The sequence below is a fragment of the Colossoma macropomum genome, unplaced genomic scaffold, assembly GCF_904425465.1.
Source record: "Colossoma macropomum unplaced genomic scaffold, Colossoma_macropomum, whole genome shotgun sequence".
In the NCBI taxonomy this organism is placed as follows: Eukaryota; Metazoa; Chordata; class Actinopteri; order Characiformes; family Serrasalmidae; genus Colossoma; species Colossoma macropomum.
In genome coordinates, this window is record NW_023494806.1 from 32,928,192 (window position 1) to 32,943,032 (window position 14,841).

Here is a 14,841-nt window from a genome sequence, read left to right on the forward strand (position 1 = left end):
CGTAATGTAAAGGTTCTATTCCATTAAAAGTTTCCTAGAACTGTGCATTCACACACCACATTTTTTTTTAAAAAGGCCCCAAACGTTCTTTGATTGACACAATAGAAGAACCACTTGTGATTCCCTAAAGAACCAAAAAGTTTGAGAGTGTAAAGAACCATTTAAAGGCTAGAAGAACCTTTACATGATATAACAATTTTATACCAATATTGAGGGTTCTTCCAAGTGTTTGCACTATATGGAGGATCTTCAAACTCACATATCTCATTTCCTTTCCAAAATGGTTCCTTACAGAACCTTCCAGTGTGCGGTTCTTTAGAGAACCACTCTGGAAACGAGATGTGTGAGTGTCAACTTTTTTCAATTAAACAATGTTTGAGATCAGGGGGTGTTGAAGCAGTGCTGGTACTTTCTGCTAGTACCTCTGCAGACCCGAATCATTGCATATTGATTTAATGGATAACTCTGCACTAATGTTGCTCAAATGGATCTCTTCCTTTGTGCCTTTGGGTCTTCAAGAAATGAATTAGGATGGATCAGGGGGAGTAAATGATTCAATACAAAGCCCACAAGACTTTAAAGTGACCTGAAATTTTAATGTCATCCCTGACTGAGTTGACTTAAGGAACATTCTGGATGCAGGTTGAGTCCAATCATAGACTGAAGTTGAGAGTTTTTGTTTAAAAACTACCATAGATCTTATCAAAGCTGACAAAGCCATATTTTAATAGACTAGCACTGGCTATATTAAGCCCAATCTAACTCAGACCCATTGTTAGGCCTATTTTACCCCATTGTGTTGTACTGATGCTTCAGTCATAGGGGTAAACGGACATCCACAATCATCCACAATTCACAGCACTAAAGCGATGTTGGCAGATACTCAACATTAAAAGACTTAAACCAGGACTGGGGGGAAACTACTTTAAAACATCCTTAATAATAGTTCTTATATAAAGTGGATAGTCCCAGTTCTAGTCCCAGTCTCAGCCAAATGGTCTGATGGAAAATCAAATTTACACAATTGTCCACTTACCCTAGATGGAGTCGATCAGCCAAGACATGTTTAGAGTCCAAATTTTGCTTCTCTGGTTTAGAACTGGAGCTACGAGGCTAAAATTGCTAACAAACACTATAACTCATTAGTCACCATCATTTCTGTAAAAATACATCACCAAAACCTCTCTCAACCTTCTCCCTTCTTCTTCATCTCCCAGATCCAGCACTTCATTAGAATCATGCAGGCTTGCCAATGTGGTTTACAGCACAGTATGACTTACGGTGAACTATAAAAATGAACAACCCTGAAGGCAGACAGTGGTAGCGGTGAAGTTTAGTTCACTTTTAAAGCTCACATTATTGCCAAGTTCTTCTGCACAACCTTCATGGAGATCTGGATGACTGTTTTAGCAGGTTCAGAGACGTTTTAGGGATGTATTTTTACAGACATGATTTGGGCTGTTCGGGTGACTATTGCGTTCTAGTGTTTCTCAACAATGTTAGTCTTGTATCTCCAGTGCTAATCTAAAGATACTAAATTTGGACTCCAAACTTTTCTCAGCTGATCTGGGGTAAGTGGAAAATTGCGCAAATGTGAACTTTTTCTTTAACCATGAGGTGAAGTCACTGTAACGTGAACAGGACTCTATTTAGAATATGGGCCAAAATTCTGGTACCACTGGAACTGATTCCACATTCTGAGGACTGAAAATTGCTAAGCTGTCTAGCCAGCAAAGAGCTGCTACGTACCTCAAGCATCCTGACGTGTTCTTGAAGACAGTGGTCCACTCTGCATCCCGAGGCTTCGAGTCCTCGTTGGGCTCAGGCTCCCAGCCAGAATGCGGGATGATGACCTCATTGGTCATGGTCTGCAGGCCGTGGTTTATGATCACCATCTTCAGAGGCTCGTAGGAGGACAGATTCCACAACGTTCCTGTTGGGATAGGAGGAAGAGATAGAGTCAAGACTGTTCATAGAACTATTATATAAGAAAAAGATGTCTTAACCAACTACAACCTCAATTTCAGGTCTCTTTTACTATTTTTAATAAAAGCTGCAGGTTTTAAAACAGAACAACCAAAATATAAATACCAGCGCATAGACTGACGCACTGTAATGATTCCAGTCTGTTTTGAACACAACACCATTGCCCTTTCTACCGGGTCACTGTTTTCCCACTCTGACCCAGCTGACTCCACAAGGTCAGGAACTCTTCAAAATCTAAAAATACTGCACCTCCCAGCATCTTCTGCTGCGGCACTGGACTCAAAACAGAAGTACAAACACATGCCTATAGTCTCTGGAGATAATCACATCTGTAGAACTACATTTGCAAACTGAACCCAACCCACAACACCACAACAGAACACATGATACATTAGCTGATGGTTTCAGTCTGGTCACTGGGAACCAAATGAAGATTGGACCCAGTACGATGCACTATAATCATACCATGACAAATTGCACCAAATTTCAGCGTAGTTAAATTTTGATCACAAAACAAAGTAATTCAGAGTGGTTTGCTGTGAAATGCTCTGTCGTTCACAGTAATGGTGATAGGAACCAGACGTCGATTAATGCCTCTTAATGCCTCTTAAAACTCCCTCACAGAAAGTTATTACATTGCTAGTATTTGCAGCAGAAGCTAATGACAATTTAGCCAATTGTTCACTCTTCCAGGTGAGGATGAAGTCACCAAGCGCTATTACATCACCAAAAGTGCAACAGAATGTAAAATACGATTGCATGTTGATGTGTTGATTGCTATATTTAGAATTACCACTTTGTAAGTGTTTGCTAAGATGACATAAACTAGTGTTTTTGCTCGTTTTCACACTGGACAGTAAAAAATATTAGCTTTGCTTGATTCTACACAGTAATCCATGTAATGAAGTGCAGTATATCAATTCATGTCAGTCAATGCATTAAGCTAACTAACAAGAAACATAGCAAATTAGCCAAATTAGACACTTTAGAACTGCATAGAGTAACCAAAAAGACAACTATATTGTTGGTTACGATGTTTCTAGCTGTCCCCCAAAGACTAGAACTAGTCAATGGGAACTCCCACTGGTTCCTGTTTGGGTCTGTTCTTGTTTCTAAATGTGTAGTGGAAAAATACAGTTACCATTCAGAACCAGCCTGACTAGCCTGACCATGACCTGGACAGTAAAGGTTCACATTTCAGAGCTCATTTGGTCTGGTTTTAAGGACAGGGCCTGGCAGGGCTGAGATTTGGAGTAACGTGAGAAGACCAGGAGGTTGGACCATGGGATAGGAGCCAGAACAGGGTGATTATTCCCACACTGGGCAATCAAATCCACCCCATTGCCTTTAATGACCCATAGTGCAAAAGAATGGACCACAGTTTAACTTTCCTTGGCAAACAACACTATAACTTTGTCTGGCAATCAGCACTGCAGAGTTTAACAAATTCGATACACTGCTTTTTATAAAACTGCATTGGTTTGGTTATTATACATGGTAGTAAGTTGTTATGGTTATTGCCTTGTATGCGGACAGATGTTTAGTATTGTTTGAAACAGTGCATGTCTGTGAACAGTCAATCTAGATACTGTGAGGATAAAAAAGTATCCGTGAAAAAGCTGATTTTCTCCAAAACAAACCTTGTGGGAGCCAACTGAATCAAGCCAAACAGTAAATCTAAATATTTACGCAAGACTAGGAGAGACCATGAAGAAACTGAGTCTTGCTCAAGGCGAAAAAAAAAACACCCCAACCCAAAATACTGCCTGTTGTGAAACAATGCAACCATAACACCACACTCTAAAATAAGAGCTAATAGTCAAGGAATAACCTTGACAAATGCTCCTATACACTAGAATAGGAGATATTAGTCCATAAAAACCTCAATAAGCACTCCTACACACTGGAACAAGAGATATTAGTCTACAAACAATTTCAACAAATAGCACTAGACTAGAATAGGAGATATTGGTCCATAAACAACCCTAATAACACTTCATAATCCTAGCATAGGAGATATTAATCAATAAACAACCTGAATTATCCTTTATGGAATAGGAGATATTAGCACCTAACTTTAATAAACAACCCTATTCACTAGAACAGGTGATGTTGGTCTATAAACAAAAGTGAATAATCAATGATCTCAATAATCATCATCATACACTAAAACAGGAGATATTAGTCCATAAACAATCTCTGTTAACACTTACAGAACAGAACATGAGATATTAGCACAAAACAACTTCAATAAAACAGCCCTATACACTAGAATAGGAGATTTTAGTCTGTAAACAAAGTAAATAAACATTCCTATACACAAGAATTTGAAATACTGATTCATAAAAAAAAGACTTCAATAAACAAGAATTGGAGATATTAGTCATAAACCATCTCAATAAACATTAGAAGATATTAGTATATAAACAACCTCAATGTACGTCCCTATACACTGCAATAGGAGACATGAATCCATAAATCCACCCAGCATCTCTAGTTTCTCAAGAAAAAAAAATTAAGAACTGAAAATGTTCTTAAGATGGGAGAATTCATACGTCAGCCGGTCTGATGGGATTAAAGTAGTGCAGAATTTATGGGATGACTGGGAATCACAAATGATTTTATGTCCCACAGTAAACACAGGCTGCTCTCTGATGTCACCTCGTTTCAGTTCCCCCGTTTGCTAGAGTCCTCTCAAATCAGATCCAGAAGAGGTCCAATGACATAATTGGGCAGCAGTTGCCTGGGGGAGCTTTGTGTGTCTGTGCAGCCTTATTGGGTTTACCGTTTCCTGCTCGTCACTTCAGCCTCCCAAGCTAATTCAATCTGCGAAAGAGTAAAAGACACGCTGCTTTTACAGGCCATTCCGTTAAAGCTGCTGGTATGACCCCGCTGTTCCTCTGCCATCAATCACTCGGTGAGCGGAAAAGTCCTATTTAGCCACACTTGGTGTGAGAAGGTGTTTGTGCAAACACGTTTTGTGCAAGTCAGACGTTTTCAGGAGAAAAGTGCAGGAAAATCAAAGAAAAACAGGGCTAAAATACAACAAAATGGTCCTGACTTTGTAGAGCGCTTTTTACAAAAGCTCCACGTTTAATTTGTTTATGCTAGAAATTCATTTCTTTTAGGTTCCTGAGTGTAAGATTAGGTTTAGGTTTAGGCTTGGAACATTCATATTATATACATTATTACATAAAACTAACATAAAATGTCTTAGGATTTCTCTGCCAGAACAGTTTCAATGTGCCATAGCTTCTACAAGGTTCTGAAGTTGTAGCCGTACTGGACAGATGGTTCTTCCAAAAGATCTTCCCTCGGATAGTGTGTTGATGGAGAACGCTGTCCAACATGAAAATCTTCCAATGGTGTTCAACTGGTTTGAGATCTGGTGACTGTGAAGGAGGCCATAGCATATGATCTACACCATTTGCATACTCGTCAAACCATTCAGTGACCCCTCGTTTCCTGTGGATGGAGGTCTTGGCATCCTGGTAGAGACCAGGATAGAAATGTTTCATCATAGCATTAAGGAAACCAGTCAGTATTGACTTGCAGTGACCATGTAAGCAGACAAGTGGACCCAAACCATGACAGCATAACACACCCACCAGACCCCCTCACTGTAGGGGTCAAGCATTCAGGCCTGTACTGTTCTCTTGGTGCACATGTACTCTCCCACCTGTGGAGAATATGGTGAAGGATGACTCATCTCACCATATCACTATTTTCCACATCTCTGTAGACCAGCCGATGGTTTCTACACTACTGACCTGTCAAATGGTCATTTGTCTTTGGAATGGGCGGTGTGGTTTATGTGCATTATGTGCAACCCACAAATTTATGTGCAGTCCTGCTACAATAGCCCTCTCTATGCAGTTGTGGATGGACTTTTCTTGCTCGTAGTCTGATTACGTCCTGCATTGACCTTCTCAGTCACCTGCCGACAGTTTCTTTTACATGTCCATAATGCGTGACCATCACAGTCATTGAAAATATGATTTTTTCACAATTTCTAACAGAACATACTGATGTCTTTCCCATATATCTAAAGGCACATGTCACTTTTGTCACTGTTCCTATTGAAATTGAAGCATCTGCTATCCATGCCCCAATAATCCCTCTTTCAAAGATGTATCTTTTCCTCTTAATCCAAAATCAAGGACAACTGGGTCTGCTCAGCATTTTATACGTGCTACAGAGAACAGTAGGATGTTAACTGTATAAAAATATCATGAAGTACACCTTAATTTATCACCTGTCTGTACTTACGTTCTACTAGTTGGCCTACAGAAAGACAACTTGGAGTCACCCAACTTCACGTATTTGTTTTTCGGGTTTATTTTCATATATGGAATCACTTAGATGTTTCTATATTGCTTATTGTCAGATGCAATATAATGCTTGTGTCTCAACATTCTGTTCGGTTCGATGTTGTAAGCTCAGTCAAAAACTCAAAGTACTTATTTAAAAACTTTATTTAAATTAAAATTTTACGTTGGTTTGACAAAGTACTGTTTTCATGGATCATGGTTTTTAAGCCAGAGCCTTGAAAGCAGTTTTTGTCTTATAGTAAATGAATGGTGGAATGCAGAGAAAATTCTCTGTAACTGCCACAATGTCACAAGTGTCTTTCATACTGCTCCCATAGACATTACATACCAACTAGCACATCTATAAGTACACATATTAGCAAACACCTGGGATACCATTGCAATGGTTTAGCAACACCCTCGTAACCACCTAGGATACCATATCAACAGCCTACCAAAACTTTAGCAACCACCTGGGATTAATATAGAATGGCCTAGCAATACATTAGCAACACCTTGGAACAGCCTAGCAACATCTTAGCAACCATCTGGGACACCACAGCAATGACCAAGTAATGCCTTATCAACCACCTGGGCCAACAAAGCAATAGCCTAACAACCCCTTAGCAGCTACTTGGGATACCAAAGCAATGGCCTAACAATACCTTAGTAAACACCTGGGATACCTTATCAACAACCTAGCAAAACTTTAGCAACCACCTGGAATAAAATAGTAATGGTCTAGCATACCTTAGTAAACACCTCGGAACAGCCTAGCAACACCTTAGCAACCACCTGGGACTTATTCTATACTACAAACACCCAACTAAGTAAATCAACACTAAGATGAATCTGGATAGCTGTATATTCAATCCACACCATCCCTCGTCTAAGTAACACCTGCAATTTCAGCACCAATGGAGAGATCAGCTACTAAAACTATTTTCTAAAGCAAGAAGAACCTCTTGCATCCCGTCGGCCCTCAGAGGGAAAGTCTGCTGCCTAGGCTTTTTCAGGGAACAGAACGAAAAAGCTTCAGCTATGCATGACCACTGGACTTGGTCTATTTTTAAAAACCTGCAATTATTTTTAATTGTGGCACGGCATGCCTGGTTTCATAGGCTGCCGTACAGAAATGTTATAAGGGGTTTTGTTTTCATAGGGGCCTTGTGAGCTAAAACCATATGGTCATCTGGGACTGAGGCTGAAGCCTGGAGACGCCGGGCCCTTCTGTTTGTGGGGAGTGAGCTATTTTTAGCCCGGACTGAAAGGCCTGTTGTACTGTAATCACTGTAAGTGATTTGTAGGAGCAGAGGAACGGCCACCCTTCAGAACATCCACACCAGCAGCTCTAAGGGTTGATGGAGAAGCTCAGAGTACTGTTGCTGGATCAGTTTCCATCTTCTCCACTGAACTATGCTCATTTGAACATGGCAAAAACTGCTGCTAGATCAAGTTCTTACCATATCTCCATAAGATGCCACATCTGTGCGTCAATATGAGCCAATGCTCCAAGATCTTCACAGTCTGTTTCAAAAGGCAGATAGGATTAAGGACTTCTGTCATTTTGAACTTCAGAGGTTTGAGTTAAGGATTATGGAAAATCAACTAAAACTGTTTAAAATCTGCCATCTAACAGTGAAAGCCAAAGAAAGTGGATAATTTAACCCATTTTCGATGGCTTGAATTTTGTTATAATACCTGCATCTCACATCCAGAGTAGTTTCTCTGTAGACTTGGGCGATATCTAAAAAATTTAACAATTGGGATTAACAATTATATTGCCTCCCCCTAGCCCCCCACACACTGACACACGCATACAGTCTGCTGCACCGTAGAACTACTTTCTATGTTATGTTTATCTTATTTGCTTTTTAACTGATTTAATGAAAATATTTAATGGAAATGACATATTACGTAATATAATACTGAGTAACATCAACATCATTTGATGATAAACTGTTTCACTACTTGTTTTAAAAGACTGCAAGCACACCATTTGGGAGCTCCTGGTGGTGTGGGTTCATGACTGTGTCTTGTCTTTAAATGATGCATATAAAACTGACTTGTGTTCTAATAGCACCCCCAGTGTTCAGACTGCTAAACATGCGCAAATGGGTGAGTTCCAAAGACTTGATCACATGCTTCATATATTAAAAACAAGATGTTTTCTAGCACATGAGTTCAGCTTTAGATGCCTGTGGGAAACCATGAACTATTATATTACTTTCAGAATTATTTTCATAATTTAACTCCTTAAGCTGCACGGAAGATGCTGAGAATTTTCTTCAAATGGAATATCACTTGCTGGGAAATACTGCAGAGACAAAGCGGAATTTTAACGCTCCTTAACAGGCCCTGCATCAGTGGGTCATTTAATGGGCCAGCACCCCACCAACCAATCATCATGGCCAAGTAAATCCACTATTGCTTCTGCCGATATAGGCAAGAGGCAAAAGACACTGCTTGCCTTAAATTAGCAGACAGATTTTTTGCAGACAGATCTAACACCGATGTCCACCTCCCCATTTCCCTGTTTTTTCTGCTGTGGGGATGTGTGTGATCCCTTGTTCTTGCTCAGTGGTGTGTGGTTCCTTCATAGCTTTACCAGGGGGGAGGAAGCCTAGCACCCAGTGATGTTTGCTATGGCTCCGGAGGTCACTGACTTGATCCCAGTTGATGGCCTTTGTGCCACTGAGCAAAACACAGACGTTCCTAGAGCAACTTGTAATCCAATATAAGTCACTTTGGGACACTCTTAAATCAATGGACAGTTTAAAACCTTTATCCCTCCCGTGCTAACATATCCCTGTGGTCCTGAGGTTTAGCAGTTCTACTGTAAAACTGAACCAAACCTCCTTACCGGATTCCCAGCATTCCAGTAAATGTGTGCCAGGTCAGGCAGATCAGGGAAGCGGATAAAAGCTCCGACCGCAGGGACACAAAACCCCATTGTACTCTCCTACTGACATTTAGCAGGTCAACACCGGGATTTAAGTGGGCTGGGCTCTCCAAACAGCTGGTCCAGAATTAGTGGAATTGCCCAAAAGAACTGAGGTGTGCAAATTACAAATGGGTCAGCAGAATTCAAATTTGCAGAGTTTACCCTTTTATCCCAAAAGTAGTAAATCAGCCTAGACATGTTTGCAAAGGTAACTTGTGACTATTACAGCTTGGCCTTCGATTTGATCAAAATGTCAAAAAGCGAGGAAAAAACTAAAATCTACAATAAAGCCAATTTCTGCTAGCACCCCTATGGGAAGTATGTTAGCACCAAACTAATGCTGATGCACAATAACATTTTAGCCATTCTACATTAACACGGCCATTTAAAGCTTAAAAAGACATTCTACATTTTATTTGCAGCTTGTGAACCACAATGTATATTTGAGCTTGTTTGCAGCAGTTTTATCCTTGAGTGTACCTTGAGTTGGTTGATTCCACTCAGACTCCTAATGATGTTGGTTTGCTACACATTAGACCTTCGGTTTAGCTCCTATAAAACCAGAGACTATGTAGAAAAAAATTCTGATTGGATCATTTTCCATTGGGAATCTCAAGAATTTAACCCTATTATTTCCATCCAACACTTAAAAACAAAATAGGAGTAGTACTGTAGTATGTGCACTGTTTAAATAGTCAATAACATGACTGTATTGGATAAAAACGAACTAAAAATTACAGATGTTATTTCCCAGAAAACACTGGGCCTTAATTTAGACTAATGTAGCTAACAAGTAATAGAAACGTATATAGCATAATATAGATAGCATGCAGCAAGCTGCATACTTTAAACTGTGTTTGAACAGGACGTTAGCATAGCTTGTAGCCTGAGTTTAATCTGTACTGTTGTCCATATTTGTAGATAACACTATGACACAGTGTCAGAAACAACATAAGCAAGTCTGATTGAGTGTACTAAAGAACTTCACACGGTTTGAGGCACGTGTGTGAAACTTTAGCCTTGCATGATGCTAACTGGAGAGGCATAGGCTTCCATTACTTGTTGGCTACATTAGCCTCATAGCTCCAGTGCAAAAAGGTCAATTTCAGACACCAAAGATGTCTTATATGTCTATAAACTGATTTTTTACTAAACTATTTCATTAAGTGAACACTGTGTCCTGCAAGACCCAGAATAAGCAAATCCGGCTGAAAATAACCATTTCCCAACATGGCAGGCTCTTCACGAAGCCTCCAGCCTGGTATTAGCGTGGAGCTTCCTGACTAAGCCAGCACGCAACAGTCGGAATAATACAGGATTTAGGAATTACGAGCAGAAATGCAGGAGAGGCCCCAGAGGACTGCCGTTTTTAGGCATGCCCTAGAAAAAGAGCAGCAGAGCAGCGTCAAAGCCTAGAAGCGGGATGAGCTATCAGCTGCTGCTTGGTGGGCACCTCTGGGTGAAAAAGCCCTGCTGGAATTTGGACTGAAATTCAACGTGTTCTCAAGATCTTAAAGGGAATCACTATTGGTGGCCCGAAGCTGGGTGTTCAAGCTACTGGGTAATGCTGCTCTGAGAAATCTGCTGTTCTCAGTGAAACAATGTTGCCAGCAGGAGAAAATCTCCTGTTGCTATTTTTGTTTGTTTTTTTCTTCTTCTTCTATTTAGTCTATTATGTCTTCTGGTGGGGGATTCAACTTGAGTGAAAAAAATCCTGTAAACACTGCAGCCACAAAATTTTGATGGAATTGTGTATCTTTTTTTCCCCTCTTCCACTGAAAGAAGGCTGACTTGGTCTGTCCGACGCCTGATGTTAAGAAAAGTATGTCCATACCAAACTGTCTGAAAAGAACAGATTATATGGTAATAAAAACAATATCAAATAATAATAAAAAGATCTTTGTCCACCAGACGAGGATGAAGTTGAGGCGCCTGTTGTGACATTCCCGCATTGCTCATTTTGACTTTAGGCTTAAAATACTTGGCTAATCAAGAACGCTTTGTGCAACTGAGTCCAGAACAAGACGGCGTACCTGTGACCAGTTCTCGGACCTCCATGTCGTTGGTCTTCCTCAGCAGGCGGATGAGGGCAGGGATGCCGTCACAGTTCTTGATGGCCACCTTGTTGTCATTGTCTTTGCCGTAGGAGATGTTGCGGAGGGCTCCGCAGGCCTTGCGGTGCACCTCGGCTTTGGGGTGGTCCAGCAGGCCCACCAGCACGGGGATGCCCTTCAGTTGCCGAACATCCTTCTTGATCTTGTCATTCTCGTAGCACAGGTGCTGCAGGTAGGCGGCAGCATTGGACTTGACCGGGTCGATGGGGTGGCCCAGCATGGCGATGACCTCGGGCAGGTCCGGGTCGCGCCACCTCGGGTCCTTGCGGATGCTGTCGATGGAGGGCGAGCGGCGGCCGCCCATGCGGTCCAGACTGGCCATGCTCCCCCTCTCCGGCTGAGCCAGGGGTGCAGAGTACATGCCCGGGATGTAGGGGTGCCTCTCGTCAATCAGCTCCGCCTCGATGGGGTCATCATAGCCTCTGATGGGTAGAGAACAAGACAGAATTTTCAGATTTAAAATGCTAATAATTAAGTTTTTAGATGATTTCAAACTAAATTGCCTTGTCTACCAGGTCTTCCAGGTGGTTGTTAGGAATCCCATTTTCTCTGTAGCTTTGAATAATTTTTTTAAAACTCCAGTTTTGAAAACTATTTATTTATTATTATTATTATTATTATTATTATTATTATCATCTATTATTTATGTTTTATCTTACTGGATTATCTTATATCTAATGTCCTCAGAAATATCTTCTGATTTTGAAATTAATAACTTGTACGCTGCTTTGACTGGAAACTGACTTTTGTACAGTGCTGCACATAATTATTTAAACATGTTACAGAACTACATCATTAAGCACATAATTAGCTGTATATTGATTGTTTTTATATACGACTTAAATTCTGTGTTGGCAGGTTCGAGTCTGCAGTCCTGACATCTTTTGATTTGTCTCCATGTTAAAAAATGACAAATATGTCAAAAATGTTTTAATTACTATCCATTTTTACTTACTAACACAAATGTGGTTTGGATTGAAAGGTTAAAATCTGCAATTCCACATGATTAATCCAGCTTTTACAATGAGCTACAAACAAGTACTGCTATTAAAGAATGCTTCTGTTATCACTCTGCAATAATTACAACTCTGAAGGGCAAACAGTCAAGATCACACTGTGCTCAATGTCAGGAGAGAAAGAGATAAACAAAGACAAAGAAAGAGAGGGAGAGAGGGAGAGAGAGAGAGATTTTGTTGGACAGCAGCCTTGAGAAGATGGACAGATTGGGTGCGGAGATGAGGCAGAGGTGAAGTAGAAAAAAGAAGGTTCAGAGTCATTGTAAGCAAGTGAGAGAGAGAGAATGAGAGAGAGAGAGGGATGAGCAAGTGTGTGTGAGAGAGAGAGGTGAATTAGAGGAGCTGTGAGCCGTTATTAACTGAGCTGTCTGAGGAAGCATCCGCAAAACGGTTCCCATCGATAAGAAGAAAAGAGACCGCTTCCTTATTAATGATGTATGTCACCATTCTGAGAGAGAGAGAGAGAGAGAGAGAGAGAGAGAGAGAGAGAGAGAGAGAGAATATAAAGAAAGAAAGAAACAAGCAGAAAGAGTAGACAAAAGGAGAGAGATGGAAAGAAAGAAAGAAGAGAGCATATAAAGAAAGGAGAGAGAATATAAAAAAGAAAAACAAGCAGAGAGAGGGAGAGAGAGTAAACAAAGGGAGAGAGATGGAAAGAAAGAGAAAGAGAAGAGAGAGAACATAAAGAAAGAAAGGAGAGAGAGAGAATACAAAGAAATAAAACAAGCAGAGAGAGAGAGTAAACAAAGGGAGAGAGAAGAAGAGAAAGAAAGGAGAGATTATATAAAGAAAGAAAAGAGAGAATATAAAGAAAGAAAAACATGCAAAGAGGGTAAACAAAGGGAGAGATGGAGAAAAAGAGAGAGAGAAGAAGAGTATCGAGAAAGAAAAGAGAGAAAGATTATAAAAAAATAAAACAAGCAGAGCAAGAGAGAGAGTAAACAAAGGAAGATAGATGGAGAGAAAGAGAAAGATCAGAAAGAATATAAAGAAAGAAAGGAGAAGGAGAATATAAAGAAAGAAAAACAGGCAAAGAGAGAGTAAACAAAGGGAGAGAGAGAGAGAGAGAGAGAGAGAGAGAGAGAGAGAGAGAGAGAGAGAGTGCAGTAGAGAGAAACAGACAACAGAAGGAGACAGTACTGTACAGAAAGAGGTCCAGAGGGAGTTACACTGCCTTACTGCAACACCTCTCTCTCTCTCTCTCTCTCTCTCTCTAGTGTCTCATCTGCGGGCTGAGTCTGAACCGCTGTAGGACACTGACTCTAACATCAACATCTAACATCAACAGCCTCCGTGACCCCTTCCCTCCCCTGTCCTTCTGACCCCATCAGTTTGGCCAACTGACCGCAAACACACTCTCTCTCCAGTGACCACTACGATCTGACCTGGTAGCCACTGACTCCACTGTTGCTGCCACCATACAACATTTGTGGGCAATTATGTTCTGTAAATCATCTGAATGAATAGCTGTACATTTTTCTAGAACATTGGGGAACAAATCATGCGCTATAAAAGGTGACTGAAGACCAGAGTTGTTTAGATCATACAATGTACAGCAGCCACTAATCAGCCAAGACAGGTTTGCTCCTCTAGTTCTACACTAGAGCCACAAGACTAACGTAGCCAACAACTACAACCCCAAATCAAAAAAGTTGGGACGGGATGGAAAACGCAAATAAAAAAAGAAAGGATTTATTTCCAACACTATGAACATAAGATATTTCATGTTTTGTCTGGTCAACTTATATCCATTCCTGCCATTCAGGCCTGCAACACATTCCAAAAAAAAGTTGTAATGGGGGCAATTTAGGGCTAATAATGAACTAAAATAATTAAATAATGATGTGACTTGATGTGACTGTTTCAGGTTGACTGCAATCATGATTCAGCACAAAAGCAGCATCCAGGCCTAGTCCTTTAGGAGCACAGATGAGCCAGGAGTTACTAGTTTGCCAAAAAATGCGTGAGAAAATTATTGAAATGTTCAAAAACAACGTTTTGCAAGAAAAGATAAGGAGGGATTTGGATATTTCACCCTCTACTGCACATAAGACAAAATGAATCTGGAGGAATTTCAGTGCGTAAAGCTGAACAACTGTGCTCTCCGATCCCTCAGACGGCACTGCATCAAGAACTGTCATTCATCTGTAAGAGATATAACCACATGGGCTCAGGATTATTTTGGCAAACCTTTGTCAAGCATGACAATACATAGTTACATCCATAAATGCCAGTTAAAACTTTACTGTGCCCAAAGGAAGCCTTATGTTAACTGTGTCCAGAAACACTGCTGACTTCTCTGGGCTTGGAGGCATCTGAGACCATAACACAGTGGAAACATGTACTGTAGTCAGATGAATCAGTATTTCTGGAAGAAACGGAAGCAGTGTGCTCCAGATCAAAGACAAAAAGGACCATCCAGACTGTTATCAGCAACCAAATGTATCATGGTGTGGGGGGTTGTGTCAGTG

The 14,841-nt window shown here is 40.6% G+C and overlaps 1 protein-coding gene across 1 annotated transcript in view; it reads right to left on the minus strand.

Moving 5' to 3' along the window:
* Positions 1-14,841, minus strand: part of arvcfb (ARVCF delta catenin family member b) — a 149,098-nt gene that overhangs the window by 73,321 nt on the left and 60,936 nt on the right. The window contains exons 4-5 of the mRNA XM_036599157.1: positions 11,274-11,776; positions 1,750-1,933 (exon numbers count right to left, since the gene is read on the minus strand). Coding sequence (XP_036455050.1) covers positions 1,750-1,933; positions 11,274-11,776 — 687 coding nt within the window. The remainder of the gene's footprint in view (positions 1-1,749; positions 1,934-11,273; positions 11,777-14,841) is intronic.